At 43.2% G+C, this 23013-nt stretch overlaps 1 protein-coding gene across 2 annotated transcripts; it reads left to right on the top strand.

Annotated features, from left to right (window-relative positions):
* The first annotated feature begins 1588 nt into the window (after nucleotides 1-1588).
* Nucleotides 1589-22586, top strand: TRMT61A (tRNA methyltransferase 61A). Of its 2 annotated transcripts, XM_085225702.1 has the most exons (5): nucleotides 1589-2253; nucleotides 2631-2703; nucleotides 4185-4549; nucleotides 12691-12957; nucleotides 21188-22586. In XM_085225702.1, the coding sequence occupies exons 3-5, from the start codon at nucleotides 4219-4221 to the stop codon at nucleotides 21514-21516; spliced, it is 927 nt and encodes a 308-aa protein (XP_085081828.1). In that variant the 5' UTR covers nucleotides 1589-2253; nucleotides 2631-2703; nucleotides 4185-4218; the 3' UTR covers nucleotides 21517-22586. The 2 variants fall into 2 exon arrangements, with proteins under 2 accessions (XP_085081828.1, XP_085081827.1); XM_085225701.1 differs by lacking the exon at nucleotides 2631-2703 and having other exon boundaries at nucleotides 1600-2253.
* The last annotated feature ends 427 nt before the right edge of the window (nucleotides 22587-23013 follow it).

The raw sequence follows: 23013 nt of genomic DNA on the forward strand, positions 1-23013 counted from the left end.
CAAACATGTTTAATGAACACTGCCCCCTCTACACCCTTTTCCTCACCGTTATTTGACAAATGTATAATACGCACTTAGGTCATATTTTGAGATCTGCTGAAAGCTGTGTGCAAAATGGATCCTACCTTTGTTACGGCGTCTCATTCCTGCTTCCCTAGTGGCTTAATTATAGATGCTGTGTTGTGTGTCAACAGCCTCTGATCAACTGCTTTATCTAGCTCATCTGCTGAGAGAATACTTTCCTTGGATCAGCCTGTATTGCCTGTTAGACTGTGATAGAGGCATCAGCATGTCCTTTCCATGCTGGGACAATACTGTAGTGCACACTGACTTGTGAACTATGATGCAGTTTGGCATTTTAGGCTGGAAAGGTGGGGTGATTACTCCAGAGATCTCCGTGCTGAACTTCAACAATGAAGAATGAAGGGAAGTTAATCATGGGCCGTGCAGTGAACACTTCCTAAAAGGCTTAATTATAAATGTTGTGCAGTGTACAACTGCAAGGAGATGTGTGTTAGCTAGGGAATGTGTCTTCTGAAATTGCTCACGTGATAGCAAGATGAACCTGAAGAATTTAGTGGAAACATCCTGAAAATCTAGAAGGATATTTCCAAATCAGGAAATAGCAAAAGAAAACATTTTACTATGTATAACTGCATTGTTTCCAATGCCTTACTGAGTAAACAGCACTTGAAAATGAAACGTAACACTCATGCATCAACAGATGAACTGGTTGTAGCTGCATCTGCTTAAATTCCCAAATATTTTCTTCCCATTTATTGCTTTATGTGTATCTGCCTTGTTATTATTCCTTTTCACATTGGTAGAGCGTCCTGTTGAAAATTATTTCAACTCCTACTTGAAGACTAGGTTCGGTCTTGTGTACAATCAGGCTCACAGTGATCTGAACAGCAGTTTTTTAAGGGAAAGAAAGGACACAAGAATATAATCTACAGCAAATGACATGAAAAAATGACACACACAAAAAAAAAAACAAGGTAGGTGCAGATATAAAGGCAGAATAGAGCTGTGACTGCCAGTCAGAAAAACAGCTGAGTAGGAGTCTGCAGTTTAAGAAACCTCTGAAACTGCATACATTATGTTTAGATGAGATGGAGGAGAGTTTCATAACTAAATAACAAAGACTTCTGCAATTATGATACGGGCGGGTCAATAGCATAACATAAAAATGTTCTCACTTAAGATAATGGGCAAATTTTCCCTCATAGCTGATGAAATCACATTGATAAAAAAGACTCACAAATGGTTACCTACACGGCTCTCGGCTAAGCATACGTTGATGGCGTTCTTGATTGTGGAGGAATGACTTTTTCTCCACTCCTGTGCATCTCAAGCCACTGGTGAACGCAGCAGCAGAGTATTATCTGATTTAGACAGAACGTTACCTGCGTGTCCGAGGTGACTCAGATCCTGCTGTGCCCGCACCCTCCCATGCCAGGTGGCCTGGGCTTGTTGGGAGCACAGCAGATGAGGCGATATTCTCCTCCTGGGCATCTCCTGACTCCATCCCCGTGCCACTGGGCACCTCCGGCTCTCCACATCACTGCAATCCTAAACACGAGACACAAGTAGGAGTTAGAGCCGTGCTATTTGGGGTTTCGATAATGATTCCGCTCCTTCTGAGCCCACACTCTGCTGTGGGTTTCTCCTCCAGCCTCCAGAAACCGGCACGAGGAGCCGGTTGGCCTCGAGCTGCCTTTCCCCGGGCTCAGCAGGGGGAATAGCTGGAAAGTTCTGGAAGCCGCCTGCATGGAGGCTCGGGTGGCAAAGGCACGGCCGTTCCTTAGGGAAGGGGCAGAAGTCAGTTGCCCGCGCTTGACGAACGTGAGATCCTCCCCGGGCTCGTAGCTAACCGCGCCCGTGGAGGTGCTCGGAGGAAAGAAGCCGGGAAGGGCCGTCCAGCCTCCCAGCGCCCGTAGGGACCTCTCGTTTCACCGCAGGCAGGGACCGGCCGCACGCCCCTCGCCCCCCACGCGGGAGCCACCGCGCGCGGGGCTCCCTACGCTCGGCCCCACTGAGGGACGGCGGCCGGGGCCGGCAGCGGAGGGCGAGGGAGAGGCGCCGGCTGAGGCGGGTACGGGCCGCGGTGACCGGCCGCTACGGGCAGGGCCGGCGGGGGCGGAGGCGGCGGAGCGTCGTCAGCATCCTGCGACCGGCTCGAGGAGGCGCGGGGCGGGCACCGCGTGTGAGGAGAGTCGCGCCGGGCCTGCTAGCGGTACTCGGCCGCGGGAGGTAACGGCCGTGGGACGGGGAGAGCCGGCGCTGCTGGGGGACCGCGAGCCCCCCGCCCGGGGCGAGGCCCTGCGGGGCGGCGGCGCCGCGTAGAGCCGGGCGCGGCGGTTACCGCGCTGCGCTGCTGCGGGCCGAGCAGCCTCCGCGTGTTATCTTTTGTTTGTGCTCGGCAACGCGCGGCCTTCGGGGAGCTTGGCTGGGGACACTAGGAGAGGGGAGGATCTCAGCCCGGTGCAGGGCCGTGCGTGGGGGACAAGAGAGTGCGGGGCCGGGTTCAAAGGAAGACGTGTAGATGAGATGGAATCAGAGCTGCTTCCAAATGATATTGTTCTAAATACGAGCTGAAAACTACAACTCGTAAATAGTGTCTCTTACAGGAGTGTTAAGAACATCGATATAATCCCATGGTGCAAGCTACAAAACCTCATCACTACAGTCTGACAGTGTCCGGTGTGTGTACATTTCTGAGCTGTTTTGCCATGTGCCCAGACATGCCTGTTGTGCTTTGCTGTACGAGCACCTACACCGCATGCCATATGCTTTGGAGTCATGGCCTACCAGCATGTCTGCTTCTCATTCTCACTACAGCAGCACATTTATAAATCTAGTTGCTGAACAGCAGATTGAACTCAAATTTGGGTCAAGAAAAAACAGGCTACAATTTCAGAACTAAAAGGTTTTTGTTTTTAGTAAAAACAGAGAAGTAGAACAAAACTTTTACACATTCAATATGAAAGCACTGGAATCAAATCATTAACAGGTTGCCCAGAGAGGTGGTGGATGTCCCGTCCTTAAAGACAGCCAGGGTCAGGCTGGATGGGGCTTTGAGCACCTGATGGAGCTGTGGGTGTCCCTGTTCAGTGCAGGGAGTTGGACTGGATGGTCTTTAAGGGTTTATTCCAACTCAAATAATTCCGTGATTCTATTTTTCTGTGAGAAGTAATGCTGCTTTTAATTTTCTTGTCCAGCTACCTGGAATCAAACTCCCAGAACCTTATGTCGTAGACTTTAATCTCTTAACTTGGGATCACCTCATTACACAATTCTTTCCACGAATAGATCAGCCTGCAGCTTAGGTTGTTAGCTGCCTTATCTGAAAAGCAGTGCCAGGTTTTATTGTAAGCTGCCTTCTCATTTCGAGGTTTTCTTCTCCAAGACAACAGCATTTAAGATTGTCGCTCTCAGAACAGGGGGCTAAAACAATACAAAGTGTTTGCATTAGCTGGCAAGTGATTGTTTACATTCAGCTGCAGCATGGATCACTTCCCAGACAATCACTTTATACCCCCCCGATGGCAAATTGAAGGCCACAGTGTTTTTTCTTTGTATTCAGTCAGATTTAAATTAATGTAATGTAATAAATTAATGTAACGTAAATTAATGCAGATACTACCTTTATCTTATCTCTGAAGCTTCACTTGGAAAACTTTCAAGTAAACTTTTGCTAGTGGCCCTAATAATTGGTGATTGAGATCCAGGCAAGTCACAGTTGTCGCATGCTGTAAATCACCAAGGGATAAGCCAGCAGAAGAAAATAAAAGTCATTTCTTAACAACATATTCTGAGAGCTTGTGAACTGGAACCAAACAGATTGCTGAAATGGATACTGCCTTGCAAGTTTCCCAGTAGCACTGGGGAGCAGGCTGTAAATGCTAACAGATTGGCTAATTTTTGCTTGTAAATGTACCGTACAATGATACAAATAGTGGTTATATTCAACTCAGTGAGATCTTCTTGTTGATTTTAATTGGGTGAGGAGTGTGTCGAGGGGAGGTCCCTGAGCTTCATGAAGTTCTCTTGCCAACATCTTGCTTGCACAGTATGTCTTTTTTTTTTTTTTTTTTTTTATATTGGGGAAATAAAATAACTTGTCTGTACTTATAGCTTCATCGTAACACCATGACATTGTCTTGGCATTTGTTCCCTTCTAGGAGACGACCACCAGTCCAGCACAAGACTCTTGCAATGAGTTTTGTTGAATATGGTGATACAATCAAGGATGGTGACACAGCTATTGTGTTCTTGGGCCACGAATCCATGTTTCCTGTGAAAGTCCAGCAAGGCAGTGTAACTCAGACTAAATATGGGGTCATCCGGCATTCCACGGATCTCATAGGCAAGAAGTATGGCTCCAAAGTGACCTGCAGTAAAGGAGGATGGGTTTTTATTCTTCATCCAACTCCAGAACTGTGGACTGTGAATCTTCCACACAGGACACAGATCCTGTATTCCACTGACATCTCTGTAATCACCATGATGTTAGAACTGAAGCCAGGCTCCATAGTATGTGAATCAGGTAATAATAGTTTGAGATCTTTTATTAAGAGCTAACACCAACACTTTCCATGGAAAACACACTTAGCTTTACATTTTGCAAAATCTCTCTTTTTTTTTTTCCATTGTGATACAATTTTCCCAGCCCACACATGGAGTAATTCTCTTTCATTTGCACATGCTATCAACTACTGCCTCTCCAACAAGCAATGTTGCTTCAGTATGCCAGCCTTATGTACGCATGCCTTTGAGTACATGATTAATTCATCTTAAATATATAAACAATCTTCTTTCCCTTATCTAAAACTGCTAAGTTATTCAGACATATTTCTGAAAACACATGATTTGAATAAAAAGGCAGACATTGGATTAGCAGTCTACAAGAACATCACTGAGGTGAATTAGTGAAAGATGGCAAGGGACTGGAGCTAGTAATATGGGAAATCAAGTGTCAGTATTTCTATCATGTGATATCATAGAATTATGTATATTTTGTTGTTCTCTTCCCAGCTGTGATCCACTTGTAGCACTTCAACTTCATGCAGAGCTCACTGCAGTGGCATAGTTGAACAGATGATGCATTCATCACAGTGCTGTGCATTGTTTCAAAACGTGGTTTAACTTATTACCAGCTCCATAATTTTACATAATTTCTAAGTAAGGAGGAGTTAGATTTCATGTAGATGGTTATTTTCATGGCTAGATACAGTTTATAATAACACTTTCATGATTTTGTTGCTGCAGGCAATATGAGGCTTGCTTGATTTCATTTGATCTCTGTAGTTTGCAAAAATGTGAACTGTAGATAGTTTGTCCTCGTTTTTTCTGTCTGTTTACTTTGAGTCTTTTTAGGAAGCAGTTTAATGTGCTTCCTTCTGAAGCATAGATATGGCAAAGTGACAGGGTTGTACTGCACTGTGTTAACTTGCATTTAACATTTCCTGCGCCTACCCAAGCATAATGCTGGGCAGCTTTGGGGTATTGTGGCTGCTTTCCAACACAACTGAAGTGCTGCTTATCTGCATCCAGTCATACCCATAATAAGTAATAAGTGGGCATGCTGGAAACAGACAAGGCCATGTAGAAGCTCCTGGCCCCTTTCTTGGGATAGGTGAATGTTAAAGGACAGAGCTGCATCATTACTGTTGTCAGTAATGATGAAAGATGAAAATCTTTGAAAGCTCATTTATCTGAATAGCTAAGAAATGGAAATGCTTGATGAGCTAACCGATCCACATTCTCAGAAATGTTGTGAGTCAAAAGCCATACAAACAATCCTTTCTGTTAATGGAAAACTGTTTCCAGGTTTATTTTAATGTCTGTGCTGTCCTAATTAGTGTTTTCACTTTAGCTTTCTAGGGAAAACAAACAGTTCTACTACTAACGTTGTGCTTGTACTGCCTGAAAGATTTACTGTTCACAAAGAAAGAGGGAGTACTGTGTCTTGAGTCATGAGTTAATCTTAAAGCAAGAGTTCTTACTGCAGGTTTGCTTATGACTGAATTGATGATTTGAATTAAAAAATGTTACATGTATTGACAACTGGAGCCTCCAGTATGATGATGTAACTTACTTTGGTGCCATCCAAAATTAGGCCACATTCAGCAATCGAAAATCATTAGTGCTTGTTTAACCTTGTGTGGCTTAGGAGGAGCTAGCCAATGGTGATTAACAGAAACAAGGCAGGAAATCTGGTCTAGTAATGGCATTTGAGTCTGCTTCCTGTTAGTCTTTAGATGTATCTTGAGCATTAATTAGCATGGAAGTCTGTCTTTTTATTATTTGAACATGAACTGATACACGTAGTTGCTGTGGGGCTGGAGGGGCAAAACAGGCCCAGTAAACAGGCCAGGCTCCCCTTTCCTTGTTGCTAGGCTCTGGCAGGTGTCCTGCACCTAGCTGGGGTGAGCAAGCAGAACTGGGGAGCAAGCTGCACAAGTGTACATAGAAAGAATGGGTGAAGTAAGACAAAATGTCCTTTGCGTCATGTTCTGATGTTGTGAGTACTGGTATATATTATCTTACATGTGTAGTTAGGAAAAATCAGTTTAAAAAGTAAGGCTTAATTGTATATCACTTGAGTTGTTCAGTTTAAATTGATTCATAATGATCTGTCATAACCGATACAAGCATATTAATACAGGTTTTACCATTTTTAATCATTTTTAATAAATACATAAAGAGTGAGCGGGTCAGCAACACATGCATAATTAAAATCATCCCAGCATTCTCTATTGAGGCTGTAAGGAGACTCAGCATCTGCTTGATGTTTCATGATGGAGGCATAGGAATATGATCCCTTTTCTGTCTCCTGCTAATTTCTAATTTATGAAAGTACGTTGAAATTCAAAAACTGCTGGTGGAGCTAAGATCTCTTGAAAGTATTGGTCCCTGACCTGAGGAATTCACCAGTTGGAAAAGAGTTTTTGGCAGCCCGATCTTTCCAGAAGTAAAGGACACTTGAGATAGCTGCTGCAATATCTGCAAGTGGGTAGTGTGAAACTTTCACTCTCATCAGGTAACTCTGATCTCACCTGTGCTCATTGCATGTGCAGTCACTGTTTAAGTAAAGGAATACGTTCAATCTCTTTTGTTTCACCACTCTGCAAAGCTCCAAAACTAACTTTGCACCATCTTCCAAGCCAAGGCTATCTTCAGTCCTGTGATTGCAGCTGCCTGTAGAGTAATGACTCCATTTGACAACTAATTTTTTGTTTGTTTGTTTTAAGATTTATTACATTGGAATAAATATGAAACCTTTCTGATATTGTTGCTAAACGTAAGTAAAGACCTCTTTTTTTTATTCCAGCACCTACTTATCTAGGCTATTTTACTGTCCTTTCTCCCTGGTAAGACCTAAACAAGTGTCTGTCCTTACTCTCAGAATTGCCCAGGGAATGCAGTGCAGCACTGTGAAACCTCGTTTAATCTGATAAATCTAAGAAATATTTTGGTTTCAACAGAGCATTGTATTTAGACAAAATGTAATTTAGTCAAAAGTATTGTGACCAGTATCCCACTGATCCTTCAGCCCTCGACAAAATCAGACTCACATGAGCAAAAACGTTAATTGGATTTTTGTTTCCCTTCAGCTAAGTCCCAAATTAAAAGTTGCTAAACCCTGTTCATTGCCACACAGCAATGGGGTTCCAAAGCCACAGATGGGATTTGTGAAGACTGAGAACAGTCCTCTGCGTTCCCATGGCTTCTTTGTGGAGGGGTAACAGGAGCCTGTGGCCAGCCTGCCTTACACTGCAGCTCCTCCAAAACAGTTATGAAATTTTCAAACTCGTGGTCTTGAGTGTAGATTTTGTTAGGAGTACGCTCATAAAAAATTAAGGAGGACTTAATGATTAATGGATACTTAATAAATGATTAATAGATTATAGTGGAGTCCCAGCAAGTCAGCTGTAGTGCTGTGACTTTTCTGACTGCTCATGTCTGCACCATCTCTGTGGCATAAGTGTGTGTAAACTCTACAGCTGGATCTTTTATGTACACAAAGCTTGGTAACTATTAATTTGATTTTGGGACGTATTCATATTAATTAAGTTTTATAATGTCTCCCATAACTGCCTCTTAGCAGATAAGAGAGAGAAGAACTCGAATATGTGATTCCTTATAACACCTTCTGAAGTAGAAGAAAAGCCTCATCTGTACCAACATCAGAGAGCACAGTATTCTCTTGGCATACCAGAGAACTGAAGTAGAACTGTGGCCATGTGAGGCATCTCTGCAATGGGTGCAGCCCTGTGGCTGAGGAATGCTGTTGGTACCCTGAAGTTCTTGTTTCCAGGCTTTCCAGGCTTCTTTTCACCTTACCATTTCATTTGACCACAAAGTGCATTTCTCATGCAGCTCTGAACTTCACAGTATCACCTCCATTTTGCAGAAGATCCCTCCCTAAAGAACTCTGCCTCTTGAATCTCTAAGAGCAAATTCTTTGCAGTTTTCACATTCCCATTCCTTTTGTAGGCAGTGCCAGCCTTGGAAACCTCCATGCCATCCTTCCCCAGCTCCTGAATCCAGTGAACAGTGGCCTTCTTTGGCCTCCAGCCTGCTTCCTAAAATGCCCATTTGGGCAGCATGTCCACAGCAGAAAGGCAAGAGAAGGAGGTCATCTGTAAAGGGAACTGCTTGATGCACCATCTCCTCCTTCAGTAGCCAGGCCATTTCCTTCTCCCTCTCCTCCTCCCTCCGTCTGTCCCTGATCTTGTAGTTTCTCACCTCTTTCACCATGATTTGTGCCCAACTGCCCTCACAGACTTTTAAGTTAGGACTATCAGATGCTTAAGATCTCATCATATATTCACTAAAACGTTTCTCCCATTACATAAACTTGTCATGTACAGTGAGCAGTGTTCCTCTGCGCTGTGTTTCTTCAGATACTGGCTGTGGAGTTTTTAGCCATGCCTAAAGATTAATTCTCCTTTGGTTGTGAGGCTCCATCCGTTCTCATGGCTGACTCATGACCCGTCTTATTATTTGCTAGGTTTAAGTGTGGTAGCTAGGAGACTAATAGAGCAACACTGATTGTTTTCTCGTATTTGCCCAGTTTAGAATATCTTGTGTAGCCAAATATTGCAGCAGATACTTCTATTCTATTAAAATGTTACTAGATACTGCATCGATCCAGAAATTAATGACACCACTTTTCCTGTTTTTGTGTTATATAAACCAATGTATGCACTTAAGAGCTTCCTCAGCTTTCGTTTGGATTACAAACCTGCCATAATAAACCTGGCAAATATTTTGAATAAGCACAGCTGTAAACATCAATGGGTTCGAAATCACAGTTTTACTTCCTTTCTTAAAAAGGGAAAAGCCACAGAAGGGAAATTTTGGGGTAGGCAAGCATAGAGAAAACGTAGTGGAACACAAAATCAGGTCTCTTGTGTTTGCAGCACGGGTGGGATTCCAGGAGGATAAGCAAATTAGAAAACCAGACTAAGCAGAAAACAGTGGAAGTGTGTTCCCTCTTATTCAGCTCTCCATCAAGTGCTGTATTTGATGCTGTTGGAATGCTTGTGTTTCTCTCGACTGCTCTCCTGATGTGTATCCACACAGTGTTGAAGTAGCAGGTGTTATTTCTGAAGGGGTCAGATGTTGTCTGCTGCAGCCTTGAAATGAGGACTGATGTTAGTGTGGATGCTGCCTCATGATGCTGAGATGCATGGAGGCTTCTGTGTGGAAAACGTGTCACTTGAATCAGCAGACAGTGAGAAGAACAAATCTTTTTGAGGTCGGGGGAATTGTTGGGTTGTTCATGTGATCAGTACTTTGCTGTCTGTAAATCAGAAACAGGTATCGATAGGTACTGAGCCCGAATGTTTCATCTAGGATATAAATCCTTCTAAATCTGTGCTGGTTTTGTTGTCTTGAGAGAGGGTAGAAGCACTCCTCTGAGCTTAGAGGTGTCAGAGATGGGTGGAGAGAAATGGAGTTGAGAAGGTGCTGAGAAAGCTCAGATGTTGAATATTGCAGATTTGCAAGGGAGGAGGTGAATATAAACATTAATTTCCCCTTCTGTAATATAAGAGAAATAAAGGTTTGAACCTGCCTTCTGTAGACAGCGTTAGGAGTTGTGCTTGAGTACAGAACTGTGCTGAACTGCCAGACCCCAGTGAGGATATTCCTGATGAACCACAACAAGTGTGTTAACTGTCAGGCGTATGAGAGCCGAGGGTCATCATCATTTCACAGGATTGGGTTCAGAATCTGTGATCTCTTCAAGAAAAGAAGAAATTTTGCAATGGTGGATGATTCATAGCCACCTTGTTCTTTGTTTCCTGCAGTTTTGAGAGTGTTGTCATGGAGGAGGCAGACAGCATCTTCAGAAATACTCTTCTCATTAGTGATGTCAGTGTAAAATGTGATGTGTTTGTATTATTCTCATGTTTGCAGTAGCCAGTCAACAACAAATAATTCCTGGTAACCTTGTTTGACAAAAGCTCAGTCTGTAATACACGCCCGCAAGCGATGACTTCCAGCATCCTGTTTTTGGTGCTGGGTTTGGCTTTGGAGTGTTTGTGAATTAAAAAAAGTACAGGAAAATAAACCAAAACAACGTAATGGGATTTTGTAGGAAGGAGACAAACTGTATCTTCTCTGGTGTTTTGAAAAGCAGATTAAAAATGTAAAAGATATGAACAAGGAAACTGGATACGTGCACAAGCTGCCTCTCTTCTGCATCCATCCCAGCTGTGCTGGCAGACCTCCCATTCACTCTTGCAGATGAGCTGAGAACAATGCAAAAAGTCAGCAGCACTGCCCGTTAGGAAGGTAAAATAATTACATTCTGTAGGATTGCAGAAGTTCTCAGTCATGCAGTCCTGCTTTCTGGTGTGAAACATAATGGCAGATTTCAATCATTTTAGCATCTTATGGGCATCCCTGCTTTTGTCATTACAAAAAAACAGTGAAATGCTGTTTCTTTGCTATGTGTGTACATTATTGAGTTTTTGCAGCCACGTGGCTGCCATGATACCATTAATTGTTTTGACCAGTGAAAAGTTTATGTCAATATTTAGAGCCAGCTGGTACCGCAAGTGGGTGATTTGTCAAGTGTGCACAGGTAACTGCCCTCTGTCTTCTGCTTGCTTTGTTGTGATACTGGTGTGGATGCATGAATTTTCACTTAAAGTAAATGTTTATATTCCAGTTTCACTCTCCTCTTGGACCTTTTTGGAGCCAGTGCTAAAATCTGAGGTCCTCCCTCCCATTAAAGATGGGAAAGTGCTGCTGTGCCTGCCAGGGTCAGGGCCCTCCCAGAGGGAAGCAGGGAAGTGGTGCCCATTCTGCAGAGCATTCGATTGGTCTCATGTCAAACGTGGGCCCTGAGCTCTTCATGGTCTGAATGGCTCCCTTCTCAGAGCTGTCAGCTCAAATCCAGTGCCTTAGCAATATTTCACCCCTTATGTGACTAGAGGGCAAGGACTTTGGATCTGTCACTAAACTCTGACTTCCTGTCCGAGTCAGGAAAGTATTGCTCCAATTAGGCAGCATACCAACCTCTGAATCCTCTAATTAATTTCCTCTCTGCTGGTTTCTGAGCTTTCTCCACCACTGCTGTTCTTCAGATTCTGTCCTTTGCAATAGTTTTTATGATTTAAAAGAACTTGCTTCAGGCTGAAATTTAGCTTGAACAGTCACTGAAGACAGCTAGAAATAGATTTTCTTTCTACAGGAAAAGTGTGTTCCAAGTACAGAATTATAAACCAATAAACACAGATAATTTGGGGTTGCTGTGGGGCTTTGAGTTTGGTGGGTTATTCTGCTAAATGCCACTTCAGTGAGTAATCTGCAATACGAGTTGGTATATGGCTGTTTTCTTCAGTGAAAACGTTGGTCATTAGTCATTATGTATTTAACATGCCAATGGATCATTAAAAATAAGTTTCCCAAATTACCAAGCTCAAACAAGGAAAAGTCTGTATCCTAATGGTTACTCTGTGACTGTACATGGTGATCGTACTTATGTACAATTTTGGGGATGTGGAGGATCTCATTAGACTTCACTAGACAGTGTAGACTTGTACAGTAAGCCACCTGTGCAGTCAGGACACTTGGTTGGTGTGACTGCAGGGAGCCCAGGGCCTCCATTCTGGGTAATTTCAGGGTGTGCTGAGGATGGCCAGTGTGTGACAGAGAGGCCTGGGCAAAACAGGTTCCGTGTCATGAAGGTTGGCTGTCTGCACAGATACCAGTAGGGTTTTCAAACATGGGCTCTTGCCAACATCTCTTTCTTGTTTTAATGAAGTGTAAGGTTTTGAAAATATGCTGAACTTTGCCTTCATCTCTTTTTACCCCAGAAGAGTCTTGCGCTTGCAGAAAAAAATCTAGGGTTGATTTTCTTTATATTTTCCCACTGCATTTAATTCCTGATGTTCTCCCATGGCCCTTACTAGGGCTATAGCTATATTGCTGGCCCTTGGCATTGTTTTTTCCTCACAGATTTTTAATTAACATTTTGAGAACCCTGAAAACTGTTTCCTGGGTCATCTGGTCCATCTCTCCTTGGGAGGGAAGGACTGTTCTCTTTTGTTAATTTAACCAATGGTTCCTGTTTGTTTTGTTTTTCATTTAGTGTTCTAATGAAGAAGATCTCTGTAGCAGTGCCTAGCACTATCAAAAGGCATTTCACAAGCTGCTTTTCTTTTCTAGGTACAGGCAGCGGATCCCTGTCCCACGCTCTCATCAGGACAGTGGCTCCCACGGGGCACCTGTACACAGTGGAGTTCCACCAACAGAGGGCTGAGAAGGCCAAGGAGGAGTTTCGGGAGCATGGAGTAGAGCATCTGGTCACGGTGACCAACCAGGATGTCTGCAAGAATGGATTTGGTGTCTCAGACATTGCAGACGCTGTGTTCCTGGATATTCCATCCCCATGGGAAGCCATTGGACATGCAAAGTCAGCCTTAAAAGCTGAAGGTAACTGCACTTAGCTCTTTTTAGGAAGTACTGTCTCTGCCTCTCAGCTATATGCTAGATTTGCTCCTTTCCATCATGTGATCGCTGTTCTCAAATGTCAAAGTCTCTAAGCATTTCAAAGGATGAAAAAGGGGTCTTCAATTTGCAGGGAAAGATTTGAAAAGAGCAGAACAACTTTTTCCTACAGGTCTATGATAGCTGCTACGATTATTGGGCATTTTATAAAAGAAAACAACATTTGAACCTTTGTCTAGTGCATTTTCTAGATCTGAGGTTGTGTGTGGGAGGCAGCAGCAACAATAAATGCTGAAAGCAAATTTCTTTGGCACTTCAGTGGAAAGGTGTTTGTATAAAAGGTGTTCAGAATCACTTTACATCAATCATTGCAGATTGGACCAGTTTAACAATGCTCCACATCAATAATGTTAAAGAAAATGTGGTTATACTTAAATATGCATCCTGATTTCTACCTTAAATCTCTGCTGTCAGAGCTAATGGGAAGTGTGATATTGGCTGCAGTAGGAATTGAACCTAAAGGGTGTTCCAGCTTGTGCCAGCTGCTCCTGGAGGACGACGAGTGGCGACTGCTAGTGCGGGATTGGATGAGTTTTGTCTGTATAATAAATCTTTTCCCTATTAAAAAGTAGGGAATAAACCATTCTCCTATCCTGAAATAAGTTTTCCCCTGATTGCTGTTCTGCCAGTGTAGCTGTGCTAGTATGAATCTGAGCTAACTTCTGCCAGGCTATGAAGTGGCTTTTCTAAGAAATCAAGAGAGTATGGAGTGCAGAACAGTGCCCATGCTGGGACACGACTTTAGCAGGATACAGACTTTAGGTAAATCGCTTGGTCTAAATCACAGGATTTAGGCTTGTTCTTAATGGTCACTGAGTGTGTTTGAATCAGGACCAACGCAGGCAGTGGGCTCCCTCCACTACCATGGAAAATTTTCAAGGAAGCTTTCAAAAACAACGCATTCTTTAAAAAGTAAATAAATAGAAAGAGACTAATTAGCACACTGTACCTGCAAGGATAACAGCTGAATTTGTAGCTGCTTTCCAGTGTGTCCTGGGAAAAAAATAATTTTCACTGCACTGTACAATGCCCTTCCCATGCTCAAATTATCTAATCTAGTGAGCACAACACTCAGCTGACTTCCCAGCTTAGAAGGCGCTGCATTGCGCAGCCCAATTTGAATTATTTAAGTGGTGCATGTTTAGAATACTGAGCAGGGCTGCTTGAGCAATTCCGAGGTTTGAATCCCTGTCTGACTCCAGCATTTGAAAAACAGATAAAAGGTACCATAGTAGCAAACTGACAGTACTCTTTGGCTACACCTTTCTGTGCTACAAGGTTACACCTGCTAAGCCAATATTAAAAATATTTAAAACCCTGCATTTTTTTTTGTCTGTAAAGTGACGTCGTGTGCGTTTCACCAGTCAAAGGGTGAAGCTGCTTACTGCTGTTTTCAAATATTTAAAGCTCTTCTGCAGTAAGAAGAGGTTGTGCATGTACTGCTGCTGCTCACCTCCATTTCGGTGATAAGGATCTCTGGAGAGAATGAGCCCTTGCACTTTTTTCCCTCCATATCCTCTCTCATGCATCTGGACAGGATCACGTGGCAGGTTTTATTGTGATGCACAATGTAAACATTGCATCTGTGCTGCCAGGTAGTGGTCATTCATTCGCTGAGGTCGTAAGGTAAGTAGGTTGAAGTCAGGGCTGAATGAATTCAATATATAGTATCCAGTTAACCTCCTCTTCAGAACCACAATATTCCTTATAGAGTTTTCAGCTGAGATTGCATGTAAGAGAGAGTTCTCGACCTTAACAAATGCTTATCAAATCAGTATTTTCTCTCCTACTTATGCTTAAGAACCTGAGTCTTGCAGCTCCTAGTAGGCTGAGTGTTAATGATCCTCTACGCAGAGTACATTTATCACTCACGTTATGCCTAGCAGTAGGCTGTAAATATGCTGCTTACAATAGCTTGGCCTCCCGTTTAATGCACTGCCAACTTGTGAAGAGCTAAAAGGATAAAAATGCACAGAGTGTTTTTGACTCAGAGGTTCTTGTTCTCTGGTGATATGATCTGCTGATGCTCAGGCTTGCATCTCAGCTGCATCCTTCTGTGCTCATTTCACCAGTCACGCTTTCAAGCAGAAATGCTGCTTGTAATATCTCTCAGGCACTGCTGCACTGCAGAACTTGCTTTTATTTCCAAACCTGCACTGTCTTCCTTTTGCAGCATCTTTTCCGTAGTCATAGCAGAATCTGACCTTCGTGGCTTTTTGCAAAGTTGCTGTTAACCCCTTCAGGCTAGATTTTAAAAAAAGAATAATTTAACAGAATGAAAAAAATGAGAGGTAACAGAAATATCCTCCACATCCTACAGTACTTAAATACCCTGAAACTTTTGACTCAGTCGTCTCCCAGCTGAATACTGTAGTGCTTTGATTATAATTCTGTACCCACCTACTCTGCTCTCTAAGTATGGCCTATTTCATACATACATACATATAATTGTTAGAGTTGGAAGGAACCTTTAAAGACCATCCAGTCCAACCCTCTGCACTGAACAGGACCACCCACAGCTCCGTCAGGTGCTCAGAGCCCCGTCCAGCCTGACCTTGGCTGTTTCTAAGGTTGGGGCATCCACTACGTCTTTGAGCAACCTGTGCCAGTGCATCACCACCCTTGTTGTAAAAAAGCTTCTTTCTTATGTTCAACCTTCATCTCCTCTCTCCATAAAGCCCCTAAATTATGAGTTTGTCAAATAGTGATCTGTGTGATCTCACCTGAATTGAGTGACACGTTCAGGTCTTTCAGGTCTCACCAAAAAGCCCTGCAGCGGAAGTTCCATCCTAACACCTCCTTGTATGGGCCTCTGTATTTCTGCCACTGAAGAAACCTTTTAGGAATACTCTGCTCTTAGAAGTAGTTGCTTTTCATTGCCAAAGTCTTTTGTTTGTTTTGTTAGTTCACAGTGGACTTAAAACAAGTCTTGCTTGCATTTTTTCCTCTACCATAGCCATTGTTGTCCTAACCTGCCAGGTTTGGTTCTTACAGTTGCTGTATAAGCAAATAAATAACACCCCAACCTCCCAGTAGCCTTTGGTGTAGGTAAGGGATTTAATTTTCATTTAGATTTGCTTCCCTCCTCCCTGGTGCTTTCAGGGAATACCAGTTCCATGCAGAAACTCTCACTGGCTATTTTTCCTGAGCCCTAGAGGGTTATTCATGGTCCCATTTTCAAACCACCCAGGTATGGCTTTGAGGAGCAGCTGAAATCTTCAGCCGCTTCCATGGCAGCTGGGTTGGGAGCCCCCCAGGCTGAACCATGCTGAGAGGGCAGCAATGTGATGCTGCTGCTGGTTGAACCCCAGCTGCCTCAGGAACACACAGGGAATGTGTTAGGGCAGGAAGTGGAGCCTGCCAGTCTAGCGTGCTGTCTGAACTTTCTTCCTCCACCCATGCAGGTGGTACTGAAGATTGTATCAATGCTTCCCATATCCATAGGAGGTTGTTTTGGAATAAATGAACAAAGCCATACGTGTCTGTAAAACATCATCACCAACCTTTATTAGTGTGCCACCTGCTTTGATTTGAAGCAGAGTTTGCTCAAGGTGAAGTTAAAGATAATCAAGGCCAGGCTGGACAGGTCTTTGAGCACCCTGATCTAACTGTAGGTGACCCTGTTCATTGCAGGGGAGTTGGGCTAGATGACCTTTAAAGGTCTCTTCCACCTCAAACAATTCTATGATTCTGTGATAGTTTGAAACAACCTCCCAGTGTTGAGGGACCATCTGGTCTAGCGCAGAGCTGCCCTGCTAGGATCAGAAGTAGGTGCTAACTCTCAAATTCCATCTGGTTCCCAAGCAGTGCTTGCTGAGCTTTGTTGGAAGGCATTAACCTAGCTGAGGTTGTAGGGATTTTTAGCTCAGGTGCACACAATGGGTCTGGCCCAGCAGCCTAAGCAGAAGTGATTCCCTCACCTGTCATGAGCTAAGCAGGTTTCCTGCACTGTAATCTATGCTGTGGAATGCTGGCCAAAATATTTGGACTTTGCACAGCTTGTAGAAAGAAGCTGGGGATGAAGGGAATCTTAAAGGAAGTTGTTAGATTTTCTTCATGAGTCTGGTGCCAACTTTTTTTTTTTTTTTTCATTTTTGATACATGCTTTTGCCAGTTCCATAGCAGTCTGTAGGAATGAATTGCTTTGGAAGGATGCACCTACAAACATGGAGGTTAAGGTCACATTTGCAGAAAATGGCATCGAGCTCCCATTTATGAGCTGGCAGTTGATTTGGGAAAATTTTTCTTTTCTGAATCAAGAAACATCCTTTAATTTCTAACAACAGCCAGATCCTCTAATTTCACTTGTCAGGGAAGCTGCATCAAATCGCCCACGAACACACTCATTTAAAGGACACTTTGTCCCCTTTTGCAGAGGCAATATTTTTAGTGTCCTGCTCGCACAGAGTAAATGCCATGGTGATGCTGTTCTGTGACTTTCCTGCCTCGCCCCTACATAATGATCGTGCCATGGGATCTTTGTAACATAATCTTCCAATTATCACAATGCACTGAAATCCCAAAACCCAGAGCCGTGTTCTCTTACCAGGAATAAAAATGCTGTGCTGCATTTTCTGCGTCACAGAACCATTTCCAAAATTATGGGCCCTTTTCTCAGGAACTTAGCAGTGCTGCACTACATATGTTCTTTTCACATCCTCTGAGTAATACTGTGATGATGAACAAACCTAGCAGAGCACTTGTGACGCATACAGCAACCTGCAAAAGAGAGGGCAGGTAACTTGGACACATGTTTTCATATCATGAGGATACATTGAGTTTGTGTCAATTGGGTAGCAGTGCCAAATTTTCCATGCAGGATACCTCATGCAGATTTTAGGTAAGTAGAACTGGTAGAGGTGTTACTCTTTGCTCAGACAAACCAGAAACACAGTTGCTTGGTGGAGTTGCACAGAAGCATACCAAGAACTGTGCTGGAAGGAGGAGCAACTTCCAAGGCACTGATCTCTAGTAAAGATAGCAAGGTGTGTCTCTTGATTATTAATTAGATACTTTTCAGTGCCATGCTTAAAAAAAATGTACAGTGCTTTGAAGATGCAAATCCTCTCTTTTATTTCTTCCCCTTCCCCTAAGCTCTCTCCTCTAATTGTTCCAATTGTACTTTAATTTTAATAGGCTCTTGACCCCACTGCTGGTTACAGTGGCTGCCAGGACTGTGTGGGCACCTTCCAGCCTACAGATTCAGATTTAACCTCTCCATTAAATGTCTCAAATAAACTCACTCTCTGTAAAATTGAAGGTGGAAAAAGAAATTTAAGTCTTTAATACAGACTCATTATTTTCTTTTCAACTTTAACACTTGTCAGAGGCATTATACATGAATAAACACATTTTTAGACAGCTCTTCAGATCAAAAAGCTCACACGGCTTCCCAATGTGAACAGGATTAATCTCAGATAATTGCTGTATCCATTTATGATGACACACAGGTCTCATTAAACAAATTTAGGAACGGTAGCTTTCCTAAAAGGAGAGCTCTGAGAGAACACGAACCTGGCATGCACCTAGAAATCCTGCTCCTTCAGCAGAAGAGCATGTCCTTCTCAGTGCTGCTTTTCTTTTGCTCAGAGTCCACTTTTTTTTTGCAGCTAAAAACACCATGGCAAATGAAGCGTCCCAAATCTATTTTAGGCAGTCTCTGTAAGTCTGGAGCTGCAATTTCATTTCTACCTTCAAGCCTTCTGCTAATTGCAGCCTTCCAACCTTTCCTTAACACCTGCTTAATGAAACGAGTTCAGCCCGTGAGTCCAACCCAGCCTGCAGGGTGATGTTGAGAGGAGACAGCAAAGAAGACCTCCTTCCTGTTTGACAGATGCCATCTGGATGTCAGCTATCACAAGCACCTTCTTCTCTACCCAGTGGCTCAGAAGCCCATTTTCTGTAGTCCTGCTTCCCTAAGCAGCCTGCTTTGTGAGGAGGCAGCCTGATAAATTAACACCAAGTTTGGTGCTGCCATGCTGTGCTCAGCTGACCATCCTGAGGCAAAATGAAGGTTGCTCTGGCTTTAATTGGAGGCTTGACAAGAGCCGTAGGCGGGTCTGCAGCTTTGTGTTGCTGCAACTGCGTGCAGGCTTCTTACTTTTCCTCTGTGAATCCACAGCTTGTGCCTAAAAATGTCTTGAAATCTTTGCAGTCAGAGTAAATAAGGAGAACAGGTTTGTTGTAAATGTAAATATGTTGCCATCTTTTGTTTCAATATGAATGCAAAAAATGAAAAGCCTGAATGAAATCGTAGTAAGTCTCAGATCTCAGTGCAGATTCTTTCTTCGCAGACAAAGAGTTACTGTGAACTGACATTTAGCTAAGTTAGACGTTTGTTCAGTTCCCTACACAGTAAGAGTATGGCATCGTTCTCTATGCCATATGGTCATTATAGTGACTTTCTAATTACGTAACAGAAATTTCTTCTCGAGCTTTTCTCTTTTATATCTACAACCATGGCAGTGTACTGCCTGGCCAGAAGGGAAGAGTTGTCGGATGCAGTTCTGGTAGTGCTGGCCATGCTGATAAGCATACAAATCTAATTTCATGGGAACTAACAGACCGGGTGTGCAATTAAATTGGCATCTCCAGAGTTGGTTAATAGTGACACAAACCAGCATTAATTTTGCAGGTGGTTATTAGATTTGTTCTTTAACTGTCACTCTGGGGAATTACTTGTCTGGGGTACTTTGTTCTGAAGATGCATGATAAGAACTGCTGGCTGTGGAGACTTTATCCCAGGACTAAAATTAAATCCTGCTTAGTGTGTGGTGGATTAATGGTCATGGAAAGTGTTCTTCCCCAATCAGTGCCCGGCACATCATTGCTGTGCAGTAACTGGAGTGCTACAGTGACACTCTCAGACCTGATGCTTTCTTTTTTTAGAGATGTGACTTCAGAAATGAGAAGGGGGGGGGGGGGCGAAGAAAAGAGTGAGTTTGAGATAAAGCAGGCCTCGTGTAGCCCCTGCATTGCCTCTATTTTTAGCAGGATGCTTTGCTCTCAGCTGCACGGGTTTTTTAACTGCTTAGACAACAGGGCTTGGGAGGCTCAACGGGATGAGCCTGGGAGAGGGCTGGGAAGGAATGCAAATTAGGTCAGCACACATTTTCATCTAATTGTAAGAAGTGAAACAGTGGCTGAAGCTGCATTGTCCAGCTCCTTCCCCCAGCACAAAAGCTTTTCAGGAAGGGCAGCGTCCCTCGTGGGACACTGTGTCCTGGGTGAAAGCACATGCCCTGGCTTTATGGCAGTGTCCTTATAATTCTTTGATCTGATTTGGCTGTGGCTTTTCAGAGTAAATCTGAATCATTCTATTCTCAGCTGTTAAGGTGACATTGTAGCCAGCAGAAAGTTGTAGGGAGCCTATTAGTGCTCTGAATGTGGAATCCAAACTGAGCCATGTGCAGAGGAGGTGAGCGTTAGTTTGTCACTAAGAGCCCTTCCCTCGTGGTTTGGTGCGTTTGCTGTAAAACTGCCCGATGTGGTATTCAGTAAATTTTAATGCTCAAGAGACAAGCTAGTCAGCTTGACTAAAAGGGTAAAGTCTTAACAGCACTCCATCTATGGCCTGGAGAGATTACTTTATTCTGTACACGCATACCATCGTTCCCAAATAAACACAGCCGCTTTTGTCAGAGCGTGTGTGCACGCACACTTAGATTCTAATGAAGGCAGCTCTGTACAGTGTGTGGAGAATGACTTCTGGCTTTGTGTAGTTGCCAGCTTCAGAGCAGTGCCTCGGCCCAGAACAGTGGATAGTGACTCCAAAAGAGGCACGGCCCTGAGGGAATTGACTTTAAGAGAACAAGTGACTTTAAGAGAACAAGTGTGGTGGGCAACGCTGGGTTTGGAAGATGAGTGAGTTTGCCAATGCAGTTATCAGAGTGTCTGATGCATCTTGTGAAGTCATCACTGCTTGATGCTGACGCTTTGATCCCAAGAGTTGCCTGATGAAGATTTTCTTTCAGAATTGTTTTTATTTTTGTATAACTCATAGAATCTTAGAATATCCCAAGTTGGAAGTGACGCATAAGAATCATCGAGTCCAGCTCCTAATTGTAATTCTACATGCAGCTAGAATTTGAAAAAACAGAAAAAGTGCCTCATTTGTGTTTTTGCTCTCTTACCTACTACCTGTCTTCTTTTGCAGGTGGCCGCATCTGCTCTTTCTCCCCCTGCATTGAACAAGTCCAGAGAACTTGCCTAGCAATGGAAGAGTACGGTTTTACAGAGATTAACACCTTGGAAATTCTGCTCCGAGTATACAATGTAAGGACAATTAGCTTGCAAATCCCTGACCTTGGAAAAGCAGCTGAGGATAATTCTAGCGCTGACTTTGACAGCAGCAACCCATCAAACCAAGGTAGCCCGGGCACTAATCTGCAGCAAGGAACGGTGCAGTTCAAAAGCGGCGTGCCACTGAGGGAGATGGTGGGTCACACTGGGTACCTGACCTTTGCCACTAAGAGCCTCTTCTAGTCCAATTCAACTTGGGGAAGTTCGGAGTGTTTTTTGTGTGTGTGTGTGTGCATTTGCCGTTTTCATGGTTATTTTTTGTAGGGCATCCAAATTTTTCCTTGTCAGGGAATTCCATATATAGTCAGATTTAGTTGGAACATGCTTTGTTTAAATAGCACGCAAGCATTCACCAGAGCAGCATCAAGGGAATGTTGGAACTCTGGAGCGGTGCTCCGCTTGCCGTCAGAAAGACAAAGTAATAGCAAGTGGCCATTCATTGGAATGTGTGGGATAGAGATTCCTCCTGATAAGAAAGTAAAACAGCACACTGATCACAAACAAGATGGATTTTTTTCCTCCTCTTTTCTGAATGACTTCCCCAGTTTGATGTTTTTATCACAGCACCACGAGACACTTCTCTTTTGAAACTTCTCTGGCGTGTGCGTGTTGCTTTTAGGAACGTGGAAGTGCTTCTTTGCTTCCTTTTGGATATGAAAGTTGCAGAGCCGTATGGTTGCCTGCATAGCAGGTCACAGTTTTAGTGTTTCCTTGGAATAGTGTAGAGCTGCACAGAAGGCTATTGGCAGCACTCAGGATCACAGCCTCTTACTCCATTCTGGCATCTGCAAATCACTTGGATTACACAGTTTGAATAAGTGTGCTAATTGTTGGATTTGGTCTAAAATGGTATTGCTATCAATTGATAGTAGAAAATCAGGCATGGATTTGTACTATAATCTTCTAACAGGTCATCTGCTGTCAGTGTTATGAATCCACTGTGAAAATGGATGGGGAATGTTATCTGAACTTCTCTCTGTGAGCAGTGTGGCTGAGGTGCAGTTTGCTTGGTGTTTTATGTGCATGATGGTGAGTTATCGTCCTACGGCTGAATGACAGTAAGATTGCTTTTGGCAGGCCTTGTCTCCAAATGGCAACAATAACGGAAACGTGGTAAAACCATTAATCAGCCTTATTAATTAAGTTTTTAGACCATTTACTCTTCAATATTCCATAAAAGCTGGTGGGCGAGATGAACTTTTTGAATGCTGGATTACGTGTTATTATTTACAGAGTAAAATAATTATGAAAAATGTTGAAGTTCCTCTTTTTATTTAATGTGGTTTTTTTTTTAACAATTTCACAGATATTCCAGCCACTAGTACCATCTCTGGAAATATTTAGCTGTGCCTTGCATTTGGCACTTTCATATGTTGATTGTAAGAAAAATAACCATCCATAACCTGCTGCCTGAGCAATTGAACCTGATATCCCTCCCCCATTCTTGACAAAAATAAACAAAGCTAAGCTTTTAACATGTTATGGCAGAATGCTAATCCATAATGGTTTAAAGAAAGCTCAACCGATCACGACAGCAAAGATAAACTGTTGAGCAGATTAAAGGCAGAAAGCAATTCTGTAGCACTAAATCAGTTATGTAAGCAGGCCTACCATCGTAGCTTTTCTCCAGAAATTATGTGAATGTTCTGTTTCTGCTGTTGTTAACTTCCTCCAGACAGG

Source organism: Meleagris gallopavo, chromosome 5 (assembly GCF_905368555.1).
Source record: "Meleagris gallopavo chromosome 5, MGAL_WU_HG_1.1, whole genome shotgun sequence".
Taxonomy (NCBI): Eukaryota; Metazoa; Chordata; class Aves; order Galliformes; family Phasianidae; genus Meleagris; species Meleagris gallopavo.